Genomic DNA, 16406 nt, shown 5'->3' with positions numbered 1-16406 from the left:
ACTCCAAACTCCACTATGGTCAAGACCAAAGAGCTGTTGAAGGACACCAGAAACAAAATTGTAGACCTGCACCAGGCTGGGAAGACTGAATCTGCAATAGGCAAGCAGCTTGGTGTGAAGAAATCAACTGTGGGAGCAATAATTAGAAAATGGAAGACATACAAGACCACTGATAATCTCCCTCAATCTGGGGCTCCATGGAAGATCTCACCCTGTGGGGTCAAAATGATCACAAGAATGGTGAGCAAAAATCCCAGAACCACACGGGGGGACCTAGTGAATGACCTGCAGAGAGCTGGGACCAAAGTAACAAAGGCTACCATCAGTAACACACTATGCCGCCAGGGACTCAAATCCTGCAGTGCCAGATGTGTCCCCCTGCTTAAGCCTGTACATGTCCAGGCCTGTCTGAAGTTTGCTAGAGAGCATTTGGATGATCCAGAAGAGGATTGGGAGAATGTCATATGGTCAGATGAAACCAGAGTAGAACGTTTTGGTCTAAACTCAACTCGTCATGTTTGGAGGAGAGAGAATGCTGAGTTGCATCCAAAGAACACCATACCTACTGTGAAGCACGGGGGTGGAAACATCATGCTTTGGGGCTGTTTTTCTGCAAAGGGACCAGGATGACTGATCCGTGTAAAGGAAAGAATGAATGGGGCCATGTATCGTGAGATTTTGAGTGAACACCTCCTTCCATCAGCAAGGGCATTGAAGATGAAATGTGGCTGGGTCTTTCAGCATGACAATGATCCCAAACACACCGCCCGGGCAACGAAGGAGTGGCTTCGTAAAAAGCATTTCAAGGTCCTGGAGTGGCCTAGCCAGTCTCCAGATCTCAACCCCATGGAAAACCTTTGGAGGGAGTTGAAAGTCCGTGTTGCCCGGCGACAGCCCCAAAACATCACTGCTCTAGAGGAGATCTGCATGGAGGAATGGGCCAAAATACCAGCAACAGTGTGTGAAAACCTTGTGAAGACTTACAGAAAACGTTTGACCTCTGTCATTGCCAATAAAGGATATATAACAAAGTATTGAGATGAACTTCTGATATTGACCAAATGCTTATTTTCCACCATGATTTGCAAATAAATTCTTTAAAAATCAGACAATGTGATTTTCTGGATTTTTTTCCCCATTTTGTCTCTCATAGTTGAGGTATACCTATGATGAAAATTACAGGCCTCTCTCATCTTTTTAAGTGGGAGAACTTGCACAATTGGTGGCTGACTAAATACTTTTTTGCCCCACTGTAGGTGTGTATGGGATACAGCTTTAGGAAAAGAGGACTGTCTAGAACTGGTATTGTGCAACCCTTTGATATTCAGTCTTTGCCTTCACATTGGGTGCCACCTACCTCAGCACATCAGTGTGTGTTCCCAGCCTGAAATAATGCTTTGGAGGTCTCATCACATGCACACACTTCCACCCACTTAAAGGAGGAGAGAGCCATGAGAAAACCAGCCCTGCCTCAGGGGAATAGTGTGGCATTCCTCTGAGGTTGGCAAACATACCTGGAGCTTTCCTGGGTGTTCCCTCTGACATTCTTCAAGGATTCCCAGTTAACTCTGCACCTATTGCTTTCCACCATCTTCAGCGACAAAGTTAAAGCTAAAAGTTGCAAATCTTTAACCAGTAATTATGAGAGAAGTGGTGGCAGCCCCCTCAGAAGTCAGTGGGAAGCCAAATTGCTGCTTTCCTTAAAGCTTAGTTAGCTAAGATGGCATATGAATAGTAGTAGTTTTGGGCAGTGTGATGAAGCCAGCCATGGTCCCTACTCTCTCTTGCTGTAGTGTCCTCCAGTTGGATAAGTAGAGACAACGCCATGCTGAGGCATGTCAGTGCATACTGTGCTGTGTGTTCCAGTACAGTCTCACAGTTGGTATCTTTTTAGTGATATACGACATGCTAAAAATGTAGAACCACTATCCAGGGTCATAACAAGCTGAATGCTTCAATTCTGTTAGTTGGTATTAAGAATGTGTCATTAATATGTACTTGATAATTTTGCAATCAAAAAAGAGGACAACACTACCTTTTGTGTTGTGTCTGACTTAACAGAGAAAGCAAGTGATATTGCAGTGATAAAGCACTTAAGTGTGTTGCATCTTCTGAGTAACTTCTCCTTTTCTTTCAGTGATTACTTGCATAACATTTCTCATAAGAAGTTAACCCTGTGATCCAGCTGACATATCAGTATCATTACTTGGCTGCTTTACAAATTAAACTTGGTATTTTTTTGATCTTAAAAAAATGGCCTTTTTAAAGCCATCCATGCCTTTTTTTGTTGGGTTTGGCTGTCAGCAAATAATTCTGACAATTGGTGTGAGGTTGAAGGGGGGTGGGTGCTGCTGAATTCCCATCGGCCATCTGAAAACGCTGAAACTTTGAGGACTTCTTGCTATCCTGAAGGAAAATTGGAAGTACTTGATGCACTGGTGCATTACTCCCTTGGCATGGGAGATTAGCTGAATGAGGTAACTAAAAGTTGGTACAGAAGGGCTAGCTGTTTGCGGGCTTCATGACAAATAATCCAACAGGTGTGTACTAACCTGACATTATCTCATCTGCAATTTTTATTTACTCCCTTTATGAGTAAGAATTTGCTTCTGCCAAGCAAAGATTTTCTATATTTCCATAGCACGTTTAACTTGTCCCGCTTGCTGAGACAAGTATGCCACTCTGTTGTGTTTTACATCCCACTCTTACTATGAGGGTAGGATGTAAATGAATGCTTAGCCATTAATTTAGTTTTTAAAGATTTGTTGCATCTCATTAAAATAGGTTGTTAGATCAGGTCTTTCCAGCTGAAGTAAACTGTCTTTATGAACCCTTTTTACCAGGCAAAGAATGTTGCATTCTTAGCTGAGTGGACAAGACCAGGCAGTTTAAGCCTTTGTATTTAAGAGCTTTGCTCAGCCCTGGTCAGTGACTAATTAAATGTGCTTCAGGCTTCAAGGAACTTCAACACAGCATCTCTGCAGTGCCTTAAAGCAACTCTTCCCAGGATCACGTGGCTGTCCTCTACAGCTGCTGTGTAATCCCAGGAAAGAGTGCAGCTGTGCTAAATTGTAGACTAGTGCTACATCTGCATCAATTTGCACTCTTTTTAGCAACAGACTCCGAAGTGTTGCACAGCCACTATACATATATATGTGTATGTGTGTGTGTATATATATGAGAGAAAATAATCAGTATAAAAGTGTTTCATCCAGAAGAAAGCAGAGACTAGCAACTTCAATTATCTTTTTCCCCCCAAGGATAAAAAATAGATTTCATTGAATTACGTTCCTAAAAGTTATATTTCCTAAGTGGTGTCATTCTGTACAATACTGTACAATGTCTTGACAAAAATTCCAGTTAGATTTCCTAGGATGCGTATATCTCTGACTTAAGCATGCCTAAATCTGCTGATTTCAACATTTCTTACTCTGCCAGTACCAGTTGTTTTATTTCAGTATAATTCCCAGGCAATTATAAAGATTACTCTGTAAGCTTAAACTGGCTGAACAGTTTAGTTCAACACAATGCTAACTATTATTGGCTTAACCATAGCTTGCTAAATCACTAAAACTGGCTCGGCTCGCACGTTCTGTTATGCCATAACGCGTGGCTTGCAATTCAGCATGGCTCCAAACATGCTAAGCCAGCCCACCCCCACCCCCTTTCTGGCCTAATGCAGCAAGTGAACTCAGCTTTCCCTCTGTCTAGGAATCTGGCAAGGGCTCATATGCCTAAGATAATTTAATACTTCCAAGGATGTTGTGACAACTTGCTAGGGGTAAGAACATATATCCTTCTTGGCTTATTTCTTGCCTCCTTCCTCACCCCTGCCCTGCTCCATTGCAAATAACAAACCAGAATTACCATCCCACAGATTTGAAGAGCTTAACTGCACTAGGACAAATAGTTTAATATAGGGTGTGAAGATTGCCCAGATTAATGGGAAGATGCCATTAGAAGGCACAGTACAGAAATGTTGTCTTCACTACCCCCTTCTCTTCCACACTGGCTCCAGCTAAACCAATCTCCACTTGTAGTGCATAAGAGAGTCAAGTGAGCCTTTCCAATTCGCAGTCTGCCTAATACATTGCACTGTGCTGGTCTTTCAAATACAGTGGAACCTCAGTTTACGAACTTAATTCGTTCTGTGACTCTGGTCGCGACCCGAATTGGTCACGACCCGAAGCAAATTTTCCCATAAGATTCAATGTAATTACCGTTAATCCGTTCTGGCGTGGAGGACAGGGAGGCGGCTATTGCTTGGAGGGAGAGTCCCCCTCCCTACGACCACGTGTCAGGGGCGGAAAAATGGCCGCGGATCACGTGTCGGGTGGAAAATGGCCACGGACCGGGTCACGGGAGGGAAAATGGCCACGGATCCTGTTCATAACCCGAGGTGGAGTTCGCAAACCGAAGCAAAATTTTGGGGCCGGAGCTGGTTGTCACCCAAAAAGTTCGTGAACAGAAGCGTTTGTAACCCGAGATTCCACTGTACATTCTAGATGCATTGGAGGTGTGGTCTATACTGGCTGAGGATGATGGGCAGTGTAGTTCAAGGCCCCAGGAAGCATTTACTGCTAAAGCACCACCACAACAGAGTATAAGTCAACCATGGGCTAAATTCCAACCCACAAACTGCACACTAAAGCCAAATGACTGGCTTCCCAAGCAATTTTTAGGGACAACCATACAGAAACATAGATCATGGTCTGTTTCATCATAGTATATTAGTAAGCCACAATTGGCTGGGTTTGCAAATCTCACTAAAGCCACAGTTAACAAAGTACAATTGCCAGGATAACACAGCACACTTAATTCATCAGCAAACCTTTATGGCTTTGAAAATTCTGAGTGATACTGTGGAGGAATTAAATAATAAATGTGGAGAAAAATATTTTATGTATAAGAAAAACTGTATGAAAAGATAATATATTACATACTGTAATGTCAGGGCTTTTTTGCATTTTGTAGGTAAACATTATGGACTGTAATATACAAATGCACTTTTTCAATATGCTAAGTAGCAAGGGCTCATGCTTCCAAAGTGGGGAATCTTTCCTGCCGAAGAGTAGCTATTTCTTATGGAGTAAGGGGAACCAGTTTATGTAACAAGGTGAACACCCACTTCTAGCCTCCAAGGCCAGTATACAAAAAATGGAACTGCATAGAAGAGAGAGCTTTGTTGGCCCACAGGACCAGGGAGGGCAAGGGTGGAGGATTGAAATCTCAATATTTAGATCTCTTAAGGAAGGAGTCATTGGTCAAAAACAACTGGGCAATGCAAGCTCAAAGAAGCAACCTCCACTAATTATCCAAATTTGACATTGATGAATGAGCTTTTCTCATTCTTTTATCCTGTTACAAAAACTTACTGAACGCTGTTTCCAAAATTTAGTCACTTTTGCTGAATGTTATTTCCAAGTGGGATATGCTAGCCCACCGCACACACACAAACTCTTTAGGTACTCCTAGTTATCTAAAGTGTGCCCAATATAGTAGATTCCCAACCTGGCACCCGCCAACTGTACTACTTACAAGCCCCACTTTTCCTATTCAACACAGCTCATGGCTACACTGGCAGAGGTTAGTGCACACTGTAGTGCAACACGTGTCATGTCGATTTGTAGCAGCGTTGATAGGAGAGCATTAGATTGAGGAATGCTGACCTGGTGACTGGCCATCCAGTCATGGTATGCTGTAAACTGGATCAAAGAAAATTTTCAAAAGGATTTATGAGTCTTGAGGCACCATGTTGTGACAACACTGTTTCCACCTCTCTTGAATGCAATGCTAATGGCTGGAACTTAATGCTAATTCTCTGGAACTCAGGGCATTTGTCACATATTTCCCATTTATTTCCCTTGATATAGCATAGGTATTCATTTCTTCAGTGAGACTTCAATTGCACACTTTTAGATGGGTGCATCTTGCAATACTCTGAATCTTTGGTTCTGTGTTTATTTTCCCATAATCCCTACAAAGAATGTAAGTATTAATGGAAGACCATGACAAATTCATGATTTGTGGTTTCTATTGGGTGGGATTTCTGGGCTTTGATATTCTTGTTGCTCCTCAAATTTAAGCACAAGCAAACACACACTGTCCTTTCAAGGCAGAATAGTTTCTGCACTTGCATTTCTGAGTGGAGCCAAGACTAAACAAGAGCACAAGATACAATTAATACTTCATAGATTAATCTTCAAAAGTATTCACTTCCCACCCCCAGGAATGTCTACAGTCACTGCCCTTTTTGCCTATACAGTACTTTATACAACATGCACCTAAGAGCAATAGACTTTTAAGCTCACATATTTGATTTTACATGGTGGAATCAAACTGTTTACAAGGGGAAAATTCATTTATGAGACACATGAAAAGGAAGACATTATTTCAAATATATTGCAGCCTGCTTGTAAGGCATCTCATGTGCTTTCATAGAACAAAAATAGGCTCTAGTGCTGTTCTGCACATTCATGGCAAGAATGCAAATTCATACTGTTGTAACAAAAATAACTCTTCCAATTTTGGGAACAGAGGACTCTGGATTTAAATGTGTTTTCACACAATACTTTATCGCAAGGTGAACAGCTGCACTCAGAAGAAACAGTCTCTGAAGGGTACAAAACACAATTGGTGAATTCTGCAGTGGCTGAAAGAACATATATTTAATATATTTAATATTCCTTACATTTTAGGGGCTAGTCCATTTAATCAAAATACTATTTTGAGAAGAAGGTACTGCATATACAACCCTTTGGTGGAGATGGCATAAGGGAGTAAAAGGACGATAGATAAGTTGGTCAGTCCTTACACACAGATACCAATCTGACACTGGTTTGGGACACTGTCCCAAACCAACATCCCCACAGTACTACCTCAAATGTAGCCACTTTTGAGCTAACGACCTACAATAACCAGATAAATGGTTGAGGGGGAAATCATTAGAGATTTAATATTATTTCTTATAAAGACAAAGATTTATTATCATGTTATATGTGCTAAGAGACTATTACTACGATGACCACTATTTAGGTAATTTATACTATATTCATTTCAATCTTTTTACTATAGTTTTTACTATTCCTCATTCCCTCCTTGCTATCTAATTCTCCTCTTTCTGACAAAATCGATTATATAGCCCATGAAAGCTTATACTATAATAAGTATATATAATAAATTTGTCAGTTTTTAAGGTACCCCAACATGCTGTTTGTTTTGCACTCAGAAGAGCACTTTGGATCAAGCCCAATATCATATGGCACAGTTTTCTTGTGAGAACTCATTAACACTTTTATAAACAAGCTAGCAATAAACTGTTTTTAAAAATCAACACATCTCTCCCCTGAATCTATTATTACTCATCGCTTGTCTGAGCTTCATATAGCATTGTTCAAAACACACCTACATACAAGTCAAACTTTATTTAAAACTACATGGTAAAATTGCTAAAATCACAATAATAAAAACGTAAGAACTGTAGCCAGACTGAAATCTCAGGTTTAGCTGTTTGAACTTTTATGAGAAAAAATTAGCATGTCTATTCTAAAAGGCAGTGTGTGAAAAACTTTTACATTTTATACAGATTAGAACACATGAAATGTAGTAGTGATTTTCTATTTCCATTTGTCAATTAATCAGGCCACAGAGAAGTTCCAGAGGTCATTTTCATTCACTTTGAGCTCCAACAATCTCTGCAAAAAGAAACAAAAAAGTAACTATTCACCAACAATACAAAATACATCTTTATACTGGAAACAGTTTGGTCAAAGATGTTTGTAAAGTATAATCATCAAAGATATATGATCAGACCATATTTCTTTGTTATTCTTATTGTGAAGAGTATATTGTTCCCCACAATTTATACATATCAAGGTGTATTTCCACCAAAGTGAATAGGTAGCACTTTTAAGTGCTATCAAAAACAGCTTATTAAATTCAATAATAACAGAAAACAAAATGGACTATCAATGTGCAAAATGTATCCATTTAGAACAGAATGTTCTGGAAATTCTGGAAAGTCCCATTCCCTCTCCTGATCATCCTGACCCCCCTCCTAGACATGCTGTTTGGGGATGGTCCAAACATTTCCAGAAGTAAACTGGATTTTGCAGTGTTGAACTGCTTCTAATTTGGAAACTATCAAATAAACCTCAGGAATAGGAAGGCCCAGAGCAGGAATGGAACATTCCAGAGTTCTCTCAGACCATGAGTTTTGTACATTTCTAAAAAAGACAGCAGCTGCTCAATTAAATTCCACCTCTGTCAACTGGTTCACAACCATAGCAAGATAAATTATAAAACGTAAATGTTCTCTGACTTGAGCTTGACTCCTGGTCACTTCACTATATAGTTTTCTTGGGCCAGGATTCAGGGATGGTTTGCTGTTGCCTTTTTCTGGGATGTTTCTTCCCCTGCCCAGTCTTGCCTACAGCCCTGGGGTTTCCTGATAATTTGCCACTCAAGTATTAACAGGTTCAACCCCCCACCCTGTTTTAAGATAGCTAAGGTCACCAAACTACTATATAAATCTATTATTTCAGCTAATAAGCCAAAATGTTTTAAGTCTGAAAGCAGAGCAAAACTAAAAATGTTTATCCAAGTTTTCCTAGTTTTCTACAGTCTACAACCTGCATAAAGTAAACTAATTGTATCAGCATGAGTAGGATAGGCATAACTAAAGTAATCAAAGATTCTCACCAGGTTCCTTCAACATTTGAGGATCTCCTACCAGTTCCTCACCCTGCCTTTCTGCTTCAGCTAGAATTTCTTCACTGATACTATTTGTCTGAGACTCTGCCATCATTTTTTTCATTAGTTCTTCCTGAAAATGGATCAAAAGAGTAATTCTCACAATTTACTAGTCTTGTCCACTTGTTCTGCACCATACTCTTAAAAACAAATCTTTTTGCTTTGTACATTTCTTAGCATAACATTTACCTCTGAGTAGACTGCAAGTTTAAGTGGTATGTCTTCAAGTTTTACGAAGTCATCTTCATCAGATTTCTGACTCACATTTCCAGAACCAGTTTCCTATTAAGAGAATATTTTTAATTTAACTATTTATTATTTATGTGTAAGATTTATAACCTGTCTTTCTTCCAAGAGCTCAAGGAGGTGCTCCTAGCATTCTTCCAGTTTTATAAGTTCATTGAAATCATTATTTATTGACCACTTCTTGTTGTGGACAAAAATAATCTTTCCAATGTAACTAAACTAAACTAAACTAAACTAAACTAAACTAAACTAAACTAAACTAAACTAAACTAAACTAAACTAAACTAAACTAAACTATAGAACCAACATCTAAAAGAAGCATTCTAGGTACACAATTCTCCAGCTATGCATTCTTGACACACATATCGGATTATATTTAAAAGACAAACCACTACATACATATTCATTAACCAATACAGGAGATTCTGTATCAGGACTGCCAACTACAGAGCTTTCAGGTGTTCCTGATGATGATTTTGTGTCTCCACAAATTGCATCTATAGCTTGGTTTTCATTTTCTCCTAGTGAAGAGTTTGTTTTTTCTGTGGCTAATATAGTGCCGGCATTAAAATCTTCAGCAACTCTAACAGCTAAGGACTGCTTTTCTTCTGTAAGATTAAGATACTGAGGCACGATAGCAGGTCTATTCTGATCATCTGAAAAACAAACAATATTTAATTATATTGCTTGCAAGGATTGGGATTTTATGGCAGCTTACACAAAAAACAACAGTTAAGGAATATGGAAAACATTTCAAAAGGTTAAATAAAAAGATACATATCATTTGTGTAAACGATCACGTTAAATCATTTAAAACTGTTCTGCTATATGTAACTCAAAAATAAGATACGTTGACTTCAGTTAGACTTATTCTTTGTTAAGCTGGTATAGGATTGCAGCCTTGAAGGATGAAAGAATAACACATTGTGTCATTATGTCAATTAGTTATATCCTGAATCCAGACTGCACCAAGAGTTACACTACAAATGTGATATAAAATAATAGACTGAAAATAAGCAACAATATCTGAGCAACTTACATAGAAGCATAGCAGATGTTTGTCTATTTGTGGCCAAGCAGTTATTAATCCCAAGTGTTCTAAGCACAAGCAATGGGACAATAATCCAAAATCAACCTGTTTTGTCCATCTCTTTCTCTTGCTCTCCTTCCACTATTTAGTGAATTTTTTTACCTCTTACTAGTTTTAAAGCAGCCAAAATAAATGTAGATCTTGTTAATGTTACTTATATTTTCAAGTCTAAAAACCTGAAATGCTAAACTTTGAAAAAGCAGGATACACTGTTTCAAAGGTTTTCCCAGGCAATGTAAATAACCTTTGTGTTCTGTTTAATAAGTATAAAGTATTCATAAAATAAAAACTAATGAGTAGCAGCTATCAGATCAGCTTTTATTTAGCTTCCTCTGCATAACTGATATAAGAAAAAGCAACTGCTTTTCATGAGTGCATTTCTGTAGTTAATATACAGAATATATCTTTCTAATCATCAAAGCACTTGTGAATTAATCCCACCCGGCGCAAACCAAGAATCATCCAATAGTACAAAAGTTTCAGATGCCTCCTCTTCCATCCCTACTTTTTTCCCTAAGAACAAAAAAAAAAAAAGCCTTGGAAATAAGTTTTTCTATATTCATTTTACCTTTAGTATTTACAGACTCTTGTTCAGAAGATACAATTTGACACACATTTGGATTCTCTAATTTCGACTGTGAAATCTGTGACAAAATAAATTAATTTACCATTTTGACCCATTTAAACATTAATTATTTAGTCTTAATTAAAGCTCCAATCTTTTCTGAAACATATGTAAAATCTTTTAACTTTCAGAATAAAATTCAGTATCAACTTCAACTAGTTTAAGTAAGCAAGAATATTCATTCATTTACATCCTTTGTGTTAATATATTACATTGTTACTGATTAATAATGCCCATCAAACTTCCAGTCTTCCAATATGAAAAGCTACCATATTCTTAATTAGTAAATTTAAATTTCAGAGTTTTGCCACCAGTGCAGAGTTCTAGATCTTCTTAGCAAATACGTTAATAAATCTTTCCAAAGAATGAAGACTTGTCCAGCACTGACACTGCCCACACAATCATTCTCTCAATACCTGTTCTTCTTCATTTTCAGCTATAGCTTCATTATTTGCCTGGAGGGAAGTTTGAACATCTACAGGTCCCTCTTCAAATTCATCTATTTCTTCATCTTCATTTTCATCTTCTCCACTTCCATAATTAGTTAGAGCCTGGGTTTCTGCTTTAGACAAGCCTAGAGTGAGTGAAATATACTTTAAAAGGTAAAACAGAGCACAATGGTTAAATGCATACATACAGACAAAAAATGTTAAAAGCCATGGGTTATCTCTTTCCCCCAGTCTGTATTCAGTATAGTTTAAATTCTGAACCTCCTAAATTTTCTTTCAAAATAAACTACCAAGAAACATTAACAGTGGAGATGGGAATGACTTGGGTTGAAGAAATACAAAGTCAAAAACTACTGTGAAGCATAGAACTGGCTATATGATTTTTTAGATTCTAGCCTTTTAAAAATATTTGAATTATAAAAGACAGCATTATTATAACAACTGTAATTATGGAAAATATTTTAGATACTGAATACTGAGTAAAGCTAAAGCTGTGTATCACAGATGGGTATCTAAGCATAATTTTATGCTTATTTAACTATCCAGCATGTGCAATAGGGCATACTCCCAGGTAAGTAGAGAGTAGGCTAAGCCTAAGCTTATTATACAAAGAAGCCACATATGTTCAGCAAAGAACAGAATCGTTACTACAGTATGATCTTAAAATTGATTATGACGGTATTTCATTTCTACTGGAGACATAGGAGTGAAAGAATGCTGTGGGAACAGTTCTTTGTATACATGTAATCAACTTTAGAATGTACGAATAGCCGTGTTAAATCAGGCCCAAGGGCCATGTTAATCCAGCATTTTGTTTCTTATAGTGGCCATCAGATGCCTCTGAAGTGCTTACAAACAGGAGACCGGAAATGCAATTCTTCCATTACTGACCCTGCCCAAAGAGAACACTGGCAGAGATAACCTGATAGCTCTATCTTCCATGAATTTATTTATTCCCTGGTAAATCCACCTAAGTCAGTGATCATCACTTTTGTGTCAATGAATTCCACGTTATTTATGCGTTGTGAAGTGTTTTCCTATCAGCTTTATTTAATAGCTCTTGATCCTAGTCTCTTTAGAGAGACCTCTCCACTTTCTCTACACTATGCAACTCAGTTGTAAGAATGTGCCAAACTCAACAATTTGGAACAGAATGCTTTGGAAAACTCTGGAATGCTCCATTTCCGAATTGATTTAGCTTACTGAATCATAACTTTAGTTTGGACTGGCATCTATCTTATTTCAACTTAAACATAATTCAGATTCAGGTAGTGTAACAATCTGACTGATGCATTTAACAACTGGATTGGATAAAAATGTAAACAGATTTATCCATAACAAGCTAGTAACAGAAGACAGAGTTAGTGACCTTGAAATAAAATTTTAATTTCATTTGTAGATGCTTCATTACATGAAACTATAATCAAAGCAATTAAAGTTGCTTACTTATGGAGACTGGATGATTTTCACTCTCTTCTTCCTGGTCGGAAGGATCTGATCTTGTACTGGCTGGAATTTCTCTGTTGAATATTGCAGATTCATGAACTTGCTTAATAGTTTCAGTTTCATCTTTGTCCTAGAAATAAACAGAATTGTTATACAGAATAAAAGAGTTACATTTTTTAGATGTATTTTTAATGACAAAACAAGAATGAGTCCTATAATGTCCATTCTATAAATACTAAAGAATTTTACAATTCTGCTCAAACTATCATCCCTACAGATATTATTTAAAAATTCACTAACACAGCCCAAAGGAGAAATACTTGTGGAGGGTATGGAATGTGAAAACAACTACTGTGCCTTGCTTATGAACATCCAAGTGATATCTAGTTGACTGCTGCTCAAAAAGAATTTAGTCTGATTTTTCTGGCCACTCTCGCCATTAAAAAATAAATCAATAAAAACCAGAGCAAAAGCCAGTTTCCTCTTAGTGTGCATCACCCACTGCCCCTTGCTAAGACAACGTCCTAAGCACACTTCTACATGAGAATAAATATACATACATACATACATATAATTTGAGATAAAAATAAACAATTTCACCTAGCTTTAAAAATTAATACAGTATTCATCAGAAGAGAGAAAACTCTTTTAACTACAAAGCCTGCTAAAAAAAAGAAATACAGGCCATATTCCTCACATTGTTTTAAAGAAAACCTTACTTTGTCTTCATCAATATCTTCAGTAGATGAACATACTGCTCCTTCGAGTGATTTTTTTACCTAATAAACAGACATTTGAAAGAATATTGGCTTCTGTTCAAACTAAGTATCAGTAATCAGATAAGATGGAGATTGTATGAGAGATATAAATGAATTCTGAGCCTGAGAAAAATTATGAAATCCATTCTGCTGTGATTTTCAGCTGGTACTAGTAAATGTATTAGGATATTGTTTAGCTAAATATTTTTTTGCAGCTTGCCCTATCAGAACTGGCTGTTAGATTGGCTTGACACTTTCTATGCAGGCTCCTGCTGCTTTGGTATGTCAGAGATACACAATGAATGGTTAAGTCCCTTTACTACTTAAACATATAAAGGTCAAATGATCTAGATCCTGTCATAATGCTAGTATTTTCAAGCTCATTGTCTTATTTTTGTCTTGTGTCCAAACTAAAAGCAGACTGAAACCTCAATTAGCAATAACTAAGTAAAGAACAATAAGGAACAAAGAAACATTATAGTCTTCTGTTCTATTCTCTAAGTAATATTTTAACAGACTGAAGAATTTAAATTTAAAATACAAAGAACTCAGTCATAAATAATAGGATGTGGTCCTATTATAACAAGCTAAAAGAAACCTTCATGGTAGGACTCTGATGCTCTGTTCGATATTACAAGAAAAAAATTCCTGCATATAGTTTTAAAAGTCTTCAAACAATAAAGTAGTCCTGCTTGTCATAAGACATATCTTTACCACAAGCACTCCCTATGACATCTGCAGTCTTTACTAGTGACAAAGGAAATAAAGAAAAATATACGACCTTCCTCTAATTCATGAACATTTATTTCCAAAGCATGTATATCTTTCTTCTGATTATTGTTTAAAGAACCAAAAATATCCTTTATTAAGGAGAATATGAAGCGTGGTTTAATTTTGAAGCTGAGTTACTTTCTAAGCTAATTAGAAATGCTCAAATTGGTGCCCTTCATAAATTTTGATTAAAATTCCCATCAATCCCAACCAGTATGTCCAGTGTTTGGAGACGATGGGAGCTACCAATGAAAATGCTTAGAGACCAATAAATGGGGAAAGTTGAATTCCTCAGAACTGAGTCTCACCTGACCTGATGAAGAATATTGACAGGAAGAGAATGCATAGTAAACTAGTCAACTTAAAATTTAAATTTAACAGAATCTGAAATATATTAACAATATATTTACATTACATGTAACAAAATTTTATATTAACCTCTTTAGTATAAGATTATGCCATTCCACCTACTTCTATTTTTGGTTTACACTTTTGCTTTACTGTTAAGCTGTTGTTGTCCAAGTCTTGCATGAGTTTAAAAAAGGCCAATTCATTGAATAAGACTTCAGAAATCTCAACAAGAAGGTCCTCCCCACAATCCTTTAATTTTTTACCAGCAAATTTTGCCAGTGAATCCTGTCAAAAGAAAGAAAAAAGGTTTAATATATCTAATACATTTAACTATCATCATTTTCCTTCTCCTGATTATATTCAGGGTGACTGATACAGCATAATTCAATTTCACCTTCATAAATTACCATATTAGCTGAAAGGCTTGGCTAAGGTCATTGAATGTGTTTGTGGGTAAGCAAGGCTCTAAGGCATTTAGCAGTTCTAAGATTCTAAAGCATAACACTTTGGATTAAGTTCTCCCCCATATATCTCCTGTGACAAGATACTCCTTTTTCAGACATATTCTGATTGTTTGTATATTCCTTGTTTGATTAAGAAATCAGCTTAGTATGCCAACTTCTCCAGCAAAAATAGAAGGCATAAATATCCCTCTATTAAAAGAAATAAGAGCTGCATCACAACCCTTCTTACAGTCCTTTCTCTTTGAATCAACATAAAACAATACAAAGAGAACTTGGATAATTCTCATTTGTAACCACTGAAGTAACATTTCAAATGACACATTCAAAGCAAGTTTAATTAAAATATTTGTTTTATCACACTGTAAAGATGAGCAGCTTTTAAGTCTCAACATTCACAAATCAGATAAATGCTACAGGCTGCACTTTCCATAATTTTACTTGAACTGCTAGATTATTCAAGCTCTTTTTCCATATTAATTTTTCAAGGTTAATAAAGAGATTATAAAGTGCTCAGCTTTGATTCAGTAGCTTAGGCTCTATGCAGACAGATGTACTGAAGTGCTAAAACCAGCTGCCACCAATGGTAGAAGTATTCATATCAAAGAGTCAAGGTAAAATAATCTTTCCAAAACTTTACCAGCACCATAGTGATTGTGAAAATAATCTCTAAGATTTAAGGAGCTCACAAATTGTATACTCACCTGCAAAATGCTACCAAGTTGCTTATGAAATATCTTGACAAATTCTTTGCTTTCATCATTTTGTTGAGTAAGGGTTAGGACCATACGTTTTACAGCAGTCAAGAGCTGGGAAGTACATATTTCATCCATGTGTTCCTAGCAAGAGTTGAGATTACTTTTTATTTAAAGCAAGGATGTGTCAGAGTCTGCACACTCAATCCCAAAGTTCAGTAAATCCTCTGGAGACCAAAAAGTTCCATTACAGATTTCTTTATTTTAGGAGAAGCGCACAGCATCATAGTTTGTTGAGTCTGCCTCAACATAGCAAAGCCTTGTCTTTTTAAGCCCAACTTCCCCCCCTTCTAGGTTTCTATTCCCACTTGCAGCTCTTCGCGCCTTCCACCAGTTCTCACACGTCCTGGCCTTGGATGTCTGGCTGAAGATAGAGATAACAACACCTGGCCTCCTCCTTCCCCCCCTTATGGCAGGTCAAGCAAACGGTTAGAATAACATTCCCAGCACTACTCTATTAATCTATGTTTAGCAATTAAAGCAAAAGTATAATTAGTAATTAAAACATATAAAGCAATCGAAGACTCTGGTTTGCGTAGATCCTGACAGGATGTATGTATGAGAAAAATAACTTATTTTACATGGTCTGTTCATAATTTACATATAAACAGTGATAAGAAAAAGATCAGACCTCAGTCAATCAGGCGTTCCTTTAGAGAATTCAGAACATGAGGCAATATCCTAACGCTGGATAAGAAACACT

At 37.1% G+C, this 16406-nt stretch overlaps 1 protein-coding gene across 19 annotated transcripts in view; it reads right to left on the bottom strand.

Annotated features, from left to right (window-relative positions):
- Positions 1 to 7087: 7087 nt before the first annotated feature.
- PCM1 (pericentriolar material 1) overlaps positions 7088 to 16406 on the bottom strand; it is a 59033-nt gene continuing 49714 nt past the window's right edge. For 14 of the 19 annotated variants that reach the window (XM_025166856.2, XM_025166857.2, XM_088131313.1 and 11 more), the window contains 10 exons: positions 15653 to 15787; positions 14608 to 14772; positions 13327 to 13386; positions 12608 to 12737; positions 11129 to 11286; positions 10656 to 10731; positions 9397 to 9653; positions 8941 to 9033; positions 8701 to 8824; positions 7088 to 7694 (listed from right to left, as the gene is read on the bottom strand). In XM_025166856.2, the coding sequence (XP_025022624.2) occupies positions 7669 to 7694; positions 8701 to 8824; positions 8941 to 9033; positions 9397 to 9653; positions 10656 to 10731; positions 11129 to 11286; positions 12608 to 12737; positions 13327 to 13386; positions 14608 to 14772; positions 15653 to 15787 (1224 nt within the window). In that variant the 3' untranslated portion in view covers positions 7088 to 7668. Of the gene's footprint in view, positions 7695 to 8700; positions 8825 to 8940; positions 9034 to 9396; positions 9654 to 10655; positions 10732 to 11128; positions 11287 to 12606; positions 12738 to 13304; positions 13387 to 14604; positions 14773 to 15652; positions 15788 to 16406 lie in introns of those variants that run through there. The other 5 variants (XM_088131333.1, XM_088131360.1, XM_088131378.1 and 2 more) reach the window with 5 other exon arrangements.

This window comes from Python bivittatus, unplaced genomic scaffold, assembly GCF_059951505.1.
Source record: "Python bivittatus isolate LINGU-HERP-01145 unplaced genomic scaffold, Pbiv_v1 ctg000070_np1212, whole genome shotgun sequence".
Lineage (NCBI taxonomy): Eukaryota > Metazoa > Chordata > Lepidosauria > Squamata > Pythonidae > Python > Python bivittatus.
This window is presented reverse-complemented; position numbering and strand designations above follow the sequence as displayed.